The 10,229-nt window shown below is 35.0% G+C and overlaps 1 protein-coding gene across 1 annotated transcript; it reads left to right on the forward strand.

The window, feature by feature from the left end:
- The first annotated feature begins 2,736 nt into the window (after positions 1-2,736).
- LOC144434347 (CMP-N-acetylneuraminate-beta-1,4-galactoside alpha-2,3-sialyltransferase-like) lies at positions 2,737-9,826 on the forward strand. The gene is made up of 9 exons (XM_078122799.1): positions 2,737-2,834; positions 3,665-3,697; positions 5,129-5,209; positions 5,625-5,734; positions 6,189-6,249; positions 6,976-7,071; positions 7,772-7,949; positions 8,831-8,992; positions 9,494-9,826. Exons 1-9 carry the CDS (start codon positions 2,737-2,739, stop codon positions 9,758-9,760), a joined length of 1,086 nt encoding a protein of 361 aa, XP_077978925.1. The 3' UTR covers positions 9,761-9,826.
- Positions 9,827-10,229: the final 403 nt, after the last annotated feature.

Here is a 10,229-nt window from a genome sequence, read left to right on the forward strand (position 1 = left end):
AAAACTTTATTTGAAATATACAGAAAATAATATTAGAAATCCGGAAAATCGCGAGTACAAAATTGATCATTTGTCCTTTACCTTGTGGATACAGTGAATATTGGTAGCAGTTTTTTATGCGTTTTCTTTGACGGTTCATGTATCTATTTAGTATCTAAAACGTGCTTTTCCTGTTGTGCATACTCTGCCTGATCTGCATGGTCACTTGTAAAAGTTCCCTGATATTATTGTCATTATCATCACCTTCACCTTCAGTATTGCCATCAGTGTCACTCTCATCTGACTCACTGTGTCACCACTTGAGTCAGTACAATGTACATGTATCACTGTACGTGTTCTCTATTACACAATTCAAAACTAAATCATCATCATCATCATCATCATCATCATCATCATCATCATCATCATTGCTACCATTTGTGCTTTGGCATGTAAAGATCTACCCATATTTTCAAATTTTTCATTACCATTCCTCCGATTCCCCCCCCCGGTCGTAAATAATGACGGCTCCCTAAAAGTGAGAGTGGATACCCCGGCTCGAGCTCTGCCGATCGGAAGAGAATGCGAATATGCAAATCATCATGATCATGTGAATATGGAATATGTCATTCGTGTATGGTAGAACTCCATCCAGTGCACTGCAGATGCAAACGATCTTGGTAAGGTACACGCCTTTCATGTGAAGGTAGGTTTCAAAAAAAAAATCAAAATAATTAATTTTGTGAATATTCAGACACATTTCAACACGCCTTTCACCGTGTCAACACTAAACAATAACATGATTTTGATAGTATATTACATTGTTATATATAGACTGTTAGACACATGGTGCGATGATGTAAGCGCCCGTAGCGGTCTGTACAGTGGCGTATTATGCTTTGTTTGTGTGTCTACATCATGATCTAGACTGCATTGCATTGTGAACACCCTGCCAATGGTGCATTGAGTGAGATGTGTGATTTTTGGTGAAATTAAATATTCAATCCAAACGATTGTGGTTTGGATTTTATTTGTCTGGTAATGTGTAGTACAGGTTGTATATTTAGTGGGATGGTCCTACTGATGGATCTCTGAATCATGAATGAAAACATTCCCAGGTCCAAGTTTTCTTGTTTTTTTCTTTTGTAAATTTGACGTTATAATGTTTGCAAGAGGCCTGTATAGTATATATAGTACAATCTGGCTTAGGCCAAATACAAAAAATAGCGTGTTTCCAATAACCCGGTGATCTGCCAACTATACTGACTGCCATCTATATACTGGCATTGGCTAGTGATAGTGTGCACGTACATGCGTGGGATTCTATTCATGTTTCGCTGTCCATGAACTGTTGTCACGTCTCCTCTAGTTTCTCGCCAAAGTGTATATTCGCTGTTATTTTACAACAAGGTAAAACTCGGTCAGTTGTGGCTTATGTATAGCAGTTCTACTGACACAAGGGAGGGGGAGTACTTCTTTAGTTATACTTCATGATCAGCGTCGTTATCTTGTCGTTGACCAGTGTACATTTTGTTACTTCGTACGATTTCACTCGCCAGTGGAAATTTTAGGAGCAACATCATTTAAAAGCTGGTACTTAATTTTCACACTTTACGTGTTAACATAGAGACTGTAATTAAATGTCTACCTACCCCAATATTCTGTCAAGTTTAAACTTTCTTTTGAGACGTTACGGTTTACCTTTGGCCATCACACTGATCTTCAGTTTCAATTATCAGCTTCCTGCATTATCAGACACTTTGTACCATTTATTTGTTGCCATCCATTTCTTTTATCATGTCTCCATCAGACACATAGAAATAAAGTGTACGAGGGTGGACTTTCATATTTCATTCATATTTCAGTCATACATGTATAGGCACTTTCTCTGTTAACCTCTTCATTCATATTTCAGTCATACATGTATAGCCACTTTCACTGTTAACCTCTTCATTCATATTTCAGTCATACATGTATAGCCACTTTCACTGTTAACCTCTTCATTCATATTTCAGCCATATATATAGCCACTTTCACTGTTAACCTCTTCATTCATATTTCAGTCATACATGTATAGCCACTTTCAATGTTAACCTCTTCATTCATATTTCAGCCATATATATAGCCACTTTCACTGTTAACCTCTTCATTCATATTTCAGTCATACATGTATCGCCACTTTCACTGTTAACCTCTTCATTCATATTTCAGTCATACATGTATAGCCACTTTCACTGTTAACCTCTTCATTCATATTTCAGTCATACATGTATAGCCACTTTCACATTGTATCGACAACTTCAGTGTTTACACCAAGTCTCATGGCAGCTTTTGCTACTTGATTTTTAACAATATGTTCTAAGACAACATATTTCTACAAATGAACTGATTATATTTGTATTGCATATGATAATATTTATCATTTTCTGCATATTTTACAGGAAATCCAATACACCCTGGCCAATACATCAGTTGAAGACAACATGGAGAATATTTCGTATCAAATATAGTGAAAGTGAACAGGTGTAGCACCCCCTGTTCAATCTTTTGACCATAAGGACTGTTACAGTGAAAGGAAGTTGACATTCATTGAAGTCACCGGTCACATTCTTCATAGCTATGTTCAGATTAAGGTGGTGTATTAGAAGACTACTATGTGGGTATTCTTTCCTGCAATGGTGTTTGCTCGTCTTCACTTGTCTAATGGCCTTAGTAATCCTTTATTTGACTGTGTATTTTTATGCTGCTGACAGAATTATGGCCTACTTTAGGAAACTTGGACCTTCATTTGATACTGCACTATTACAATATAATCTAAGTGTATCTGTTGATTCAAGACAATTACAGGATATAAGGTAGGTTAATAGTTCAATGCACTTGCATTGAAATCACAGTCACTTGTGAACTAATATTCCATTCCAGGATGGTGCTATTCTAGTCTAGGATTATCGTAATACAAAATAATGACGTTATTATAGGTATTTACGATATTCACAAAGTAAGAGAGCTTATCCGAAACATCCATCAGTAATATGATGTTTTTAGAATATCGTAAATACCTATAATAACGTCATTATTTTGTATTATGATCATCCTAGACTATAAAGTCACCACCCTGGAATGGAACGTTAGTTCACAAGTGACTGTGATTGAAATAGACATCCCTCAGATTTAACCCTGTATTAACTTGACCACAAAGTTTTTGTCAAAAATATGTAGAGGAACAGCAACATGAACAGGTAAATCAGCTGTGACTCTATCTTTGCATTTTTTAAAAATAATAGTTACACTCTATCAGTATCATTGGAACTTTTGCAGTAACTGCTACATTAAGATCTATACACATGCAACACCATGCACTGATAAGCATTTAGACTTTGTTTTATAAATAATTTTGATACCTGCTATTGGCAGTATTTTTAGGATTTTGTGTGTGAGTGTTAGAAGTCGCTCAAGCTGACTGCAATTTTTAGTACAGTATGTACATGTACATGTACATGCACATGGTTTGCGTGCATGCGTGTGTGTGTGTGTATGTGTGTGTGCATGTGTGTGTGTGTGTGTGTGTGTGTGTGTGTATGTGTGTAAGTACTACATCCATTTCATAAACAAAATTGTACCTTTATAAATATTTTACCAACACAAATGAAATTCATTCAAAGATAAATTCTTTGCTGATTTTCAGAATACCACAGTTTGCTGACAGGCATCCTGTAAGGTAAGCAGCTATTATATTACTCAGTTTCGGTTTTACAGATATATTATAACCCCTTCTTCTCCACTTCCTTTGTATTGGTTTCAATCCTTTTTGTGTTCGCCTGGCTTAGTTTCATAGAAAACAAAGTTATGACCAGTAAGTACATACAATGTGCGTAGATAAACCATATTGTTAAAGTGGTACAAGCGGAGCTAGCTAGTTTGTAAGTATTGTACTCAAATCACTGTATCAAGAAAACATGAGTCATATGACAAAGTGGATCACTGAGTAAATATTGTTAGGGTGATGGAAACAACTGCAAATTCTGCCATGATTACTAGGAAAAATTTAACGTTATGCTATAAGATAAATATTGATAAGGCCATGAACTTAATATTAATTATTGTGGAGACTCGGAACTTTTCTATACCAAAAGAAACTTTGAAAGTGATATTTGTTGACAATAAACTAATAAAAAAAGATCAATCAATCAGGACAATGCATATGTAGACTACAAAAAAAATATCCACTATATGGACTGGACAAGTACATTGTACGTTTTGGTCAGGGCAAGTACTTTTTATTTTCTAGTTGTCCACTGGACAAGTGGATTTTCTTTCCATTATTTGAACCCCTGGTGGTGTACATTTGAGTTCCAAGAATTGTCTGTGGCAAATTACAATAAAAAGTGCATTATTGGGAGAAATTTCATAAGTAACTATGAATTCAATCTACATCAATGAACATTCATTCCAAGTTTGAGTTCTGCCTATTATAGCTATTTAACGTATAGTCACTAGTAATGGCTGATCAAAATCAGTCCATTACTACAGCCTACAGGAACATGCATGTATGTAGTGAAAAGTACCCCAAAACTGTACAAATTTCAACCTACAAAATGCTCATAAAACTTCACTTTTTGTCTTTTATCTTTTGACATCACAAATCTGTCTGTACAATACACTGTAACCACACTATCACTAGTCAAATTGACTGTCTGTACATATGCTGTCAAATATCAAAATAGTCTGTACTAGTTATCAGTCATTCATTTGACGTTTTACTGGTAACTGCACACAAGCCAGGTTGAATGCTTTGGACCAAAAAAATTGGGTCTTATACCCAGGTCATTTTATGTCACAGCAACCCACACCTTTTTTCTTTGATTGTGCGATGCTCTACATATGTCAAAAAATTCCAATTTGCCATTATTTTACCCAGTTTTTCATATGTCATGTTTGAATAGTGACAATTATATACTTATTTCACCAATATTTTACTTCATTCAGCCAGAAAATATTCACAACCCACAGGTTTTGTTTCTACTTACATAGTGACAATTTAGGCCTCTTACAGGTCACTCAGTTTTCCTTGGCTGAATAATGAAGAATCATACATTCATTTATGTCTGGTATTAACCTTTGACATCAACTTGATTCTTCTCTGTGACAGGCCTTTTAGTATGAATATATCAACACAAGAAAAATGTATACCAGGGTATGTACAGCTAGCAATGTCAAGAATGCAACCTGGGTAAGTGGGATCAATTATGTCTTGAAGTTGCACCCAAGCTCCTACGTAGAGTTACCAGAAACTATCTCTCTTCATTGACGTCAGCCTTCCAGTTGAATATAAGTCTAGATGCAGCCTATAGTGGCTTCGAATCACAAGATCTCTTTAGTCTATAGCTCAGTTGGAAATTATCAACCAAATGTTGCAGGAAGAAATAGTTGTCACTTTCCCTACCTGTGTGATTATAATGATAAAGATGTGTATTCCTTCTGATCAATGAAAATCTCCCAATGCCTTCATGTTGACTCAAACTTTACACTGGCAGTATTAGTTTAATCCTAGCTGTCTATGTTTAAACTGTGTATTACTGACTTTTAGGTTTATTTTTGATCATTTAATTTAATACATTATGTTGTGCCTATCCTTACATTTCCAGTTTCAAAATAGAGGACCATATCTTTTTGGATAAAAGTTACAAATCATGGAATTATTCTGGGAATTCACTGCTGACATTGGAGCCACCATTCGGAATTGGAAAAAATAATAGTAAGGCCATAATACCTAAATGACATTATAAGATGTACAAGTCAAGGTGTTGTCTTTGAACAGAAAAATATGGATTATTATGGAAAATAATTGAAAACCTGAACTAGACACTCACCCAGATAGAAAAATATATAATAAAAAAATCTACCTACCCCATCTATTCAAAAATTGAGTGTAATCGGTACCACAGTTTTTTAATTAGGCCTTAGCACAATTTTTTTTTATTTAAATGTTTCTCTTCTGTATGAAAAAAAGGAAAAGCTTGCCTTTGAGGAGGATTTTCAGGTATCATACTACACTTTTCCAGACCACAAATTAATAATACTTTTCCAAGTGAAACCTATATGACACATTTCCCCCAAACTCATACCCTTGGATTTTTTCACCCCTGTGGGTTTGAATGACCGACAAATAAATAATACATCACTAATTAAAAACTTTTATCTCTTCATAGTTTATATTGTAGATCGTCTTCTGGATCGTCTTCATAATGCCGGTAAAACTGACAGATTTGGGTAAGCCTTCTTCTTGTCCCAAGAAAAAAATATTTTTTTAATGAATGCAAATTAATAAAAACTTAGAAGAAAATCAAAATATAACTGAGAAATGACACCACTGTGCAAACAAACATTTTCTCCATGTATCTCTCATCAACTGCCTATTTAAACTAAATGATCAATATTAACATTGTGTTAGATTGTATATGATTGAACATACACCCACATATGGAAACCAGAACTGTACATGGACAAACTTTCACACATAAATAATTTCCTGTATGTTATTAAAGCAAAGCTGCCATAGCTAAAACTGGAGCAAATTTTATGTGATCTCCTAAAGTATTTTGAATCATAGAAACTGTCCACAATTCAATCACCATTAGTTATCTTGTGTATAGCTTTATAGTTTATATGATGGCATGATAAAAATTATGTTTGATAAGATAAGATGAAGTAAGAATTTGTGTCGTGCCAAAATCCAAAAGCTATGTGAAAAATGGAATAAGTTGAAGTCTGTCTTTAAAATACACATACTGAAGACACAGGACTATTCAGTCCACACCATTCATTCCACACCATATATTATTTGTATTAAATATACATGTATGTTGTCATAGTGTATGACGTATCTCTTCCTTACTCTTTACTTTACTGAGTGTGTCTGACTTGGTGAGTTGGATTACTCAGAAGCTATTTCAATATTCTGTTGTACACAAACATGCTTCGCTACCTTTTTTTCAGGAATGGATGTAAAAGATGTCTTTTAGTTGGCAACTCTGGTATCAATCTTGGATATAAATTTGGATCTGTTATTGATTCCTATGACATCGTTATCAGGTAGAGTATTATGTATTGTATTATCAATATTCTCAATATCTCATGCAGTACCTGTCCTATCATTTTCAAACTCCGGTTACTTTTAAAAGTTACATTTACAGCCTAATTACCACAATGACTTTCAAGTATATGTACTTTCAAATAAAAACGTTAAACAAATCTTATTTCAACATTGAAAATAAAATTTGCAGGCAATTGCAGCTATATACCATCTCTTGAGAATCTTTACCCTGGATTGTCCATAGAGGCTCCCTCATTGTAAGCATAAGCTGGAAATATTATTTTCCAATAGTGAACTTGCAAATTAACCCTGGGCCACCATCTTGAATATCCTGATTGTTGCATCATGGGAAATATGATGATAAATATGAATCAATCAGTATTGCAAGTGTTATATTGGTTGTAACCACAAATAATCAAATCATGGATACCCAGACCATTGTAAGAGGTTTATATTGTTGATAGTTCAAGATGCGGTACTCCAGTAACTGCATATAATCCAATAGTCCATTGCATCTGTGGAAGTTGAAAGATTGCCAGTTCCCGTTTGCACCTCTTCTGGTCTTATTTCAACACTGAACAAGATCATAATCGAAACGCCACACCAACCCTGTTTCCATGGTTATGGAAATTATCATACTTGTCACTTAACAAAAACCTCAATGTGACTGAATACATCACTTTGCTCTCATAATTTTAGGATGAACGATGCACCTGTCAAGGGCTTTGAAGAATTTGTTGGTTCTAAAACTTCAATCAGATACCAGTATCCAGAGAGTGGATTTAAAAATCCAGATGATTTAGAAGATGATTCTGACATTGTCTTTGTTGTGTTCAAAGAAGCTGACTACCACTGGCTATATTCTATTTTGAAAAATGTGAGTATTCATGCTTTCAATTGCTTCATATCAACCTTTACTTAGGAAAGGTATTACCCTTGAGAGAGGGGGACACTTCCTATAGTTTACTACAGTCAGACATGCTAGCTGCCCGTTTTGGTATGTTTTTTTCAACCCCTTGGTCTAAAATACGGTCAGAATATGTCAGGTAAAAGAGTCAAATATTAGGTCTGCTGTACCATGTTTCAAAATATTTTTAGGCCTACTCATATCAATAGGGGTCAGATTTAAAGTGACACTCATTATGCTAGTTGACTTTGACTGTGCAACACTCTCACAGATCTCATAGAGTGCCTATGAAACTGCCATTTTAGAAATTATTACAGATGTTTTATCTCCTAATGTTGGACTATATATGGTATTATGAATATACAGGAAAGAAATCTGTCATTGTATTTGGGAGAACAGTTGTGTTTTGGGGTCTGTGTTTGTGAAAATATTGGCTTGATACACGTTTGAAGTGTCGAAACACTGACCCAGGATTGAAAATTAATCCTGTTGATTATAATTTCCTAAATCTCTTTATACATAACACTACTTTTTGTCAGACAAGTGCAGCAAATGTGGCATCAGCTTAGGATTTTACCTCATCAAACTGCATATTGTTGATTGCACACTGTCTATTAATTAGTTTACAAGGACTTTAGTGACCCTTTCTGAAGAGCTCATTAATATTAAACAACAACACCTTATTAGGAAATACAAGTTTTCTGACCGAATTTGCATACTCTTTCTGATACTAGTATGATACCTTGTTTCAAGGGATCAAGTCAGGTACCATCAGTATTCAAGTCAGGCACCATCAATATTCAACAGCTATGTTACCCCCAATTACCCACAAGGTTTATGTTTGTTTACAGGAAGAACCAGCTATAAACTACCTACCAGTTGACCTGCCTTTTGTTCCAGGCTATAGATATTGGCAAAACGTGCCTAAAAAGCTAAACAAGACACCAGATCGTATTAGAATACTCAATCCACATGTTGTGCTTCGTTCTGCATATGAACATCTTGGCACAAGGGTAGGGTTGTATTCTATGACTACCAAACACGAAAGACTATAAGGTTTTCAATTAGACGGCACAATATTTTTTACATCTGACACAGCGTTTTTTTGTTATGAACTACACAAACAAAATACAGGCAGTGATAATATAGCATGCATACACATGAAATGTTACATTACACTTGTTAGAATCTTCTTTCATCCAACAGCAATGTTACAGCATTGTTGATTTGTGATCAGTGTGAGATAAAATGTACCATTTTAGATGTATGCATGCTATCAGTATCTGTATTTTGTTTTATATGTAATTGCTCTCCAGGGCCCCATAGTTTATGAGTGTCTCTATTTCCTGAAGTGATGTTCCCTGTTAATATGTTATCAGTTATCACTCCACAGCTTGAAACAAGAAAGTGTTCCTGGCTAGTAATCTGCATACCAAGTGATATCACATCATACCCATACCTGAAAAATGTTCCAAGATTCAGTTTGAAATTGACTTTTATGTTATATTTTTCAGCACCGTCCTTCAATTGGCATTATATCCATGGCAATAACTCTAAACTATTGTGATCAGATTGATATTACCGGTTATGGCAGCGATGAAAATATGCCTTACCATTACTATGTGTCACCAGGAGGAAAAGTGGGGAAATTCAAAGTGCATGACTGGAATAGCGAGCAAGAGTTTATATTGAAACTCTTACGATATGGAGTTATAGGAAAAGACCTAACAGATCTGTATGCTAAAGAAGTTAGAAAGAGATGGGGAGACATTGATAACTGACATATTTCAACTGACAAATGTGCTAAATAAACTTTTAGTTTTATAGTTTTGTTAAAGAGAAACTAAAAATTACTGTGAATTGCGAAGGACATGATGGACCAAAAAAGGTGAACATATGATGAATGAAGATACAAATTCATACAGGTCATCGTTTGTTTTCCATGGCTATAAACTGCATATCAACAGAAGGCATCCAATGCACCACGATAAAAAGGGATGAATCCTAATTGTGCATTAGTACATGTCTTTGGCAGCTTTGTGATTGGACAAACCTGTAAACTAATGATAGAGCCCACATAATGTCAACTCTGGCCAATCACATTACCATAGCTGCCTTGTACATTGGTGTTAGCCACGGTTTACAGCTTACATTACATGTAAATTGGACGATGGTCATTCATATCAGTTTTTTTTAACTGATAAGGTTCAGTAGTGCTATAGGCATGGGAAAGTGTGTGTGTGTGTGTGT

This window comes from Glandiceps talaboti, chromosome 4 (assembly GCF_964340395.1).
Source record: "Glandiceps talaboti chromosome 4, keGlaTala1.1, whole genome shotgun sequence".
Lineage (NCBI taxonomy): Eukaryota > Metazoa > Hemichordata > Enteropneusta > Spengelidae > Glandiceps > Glandiceps talaboti.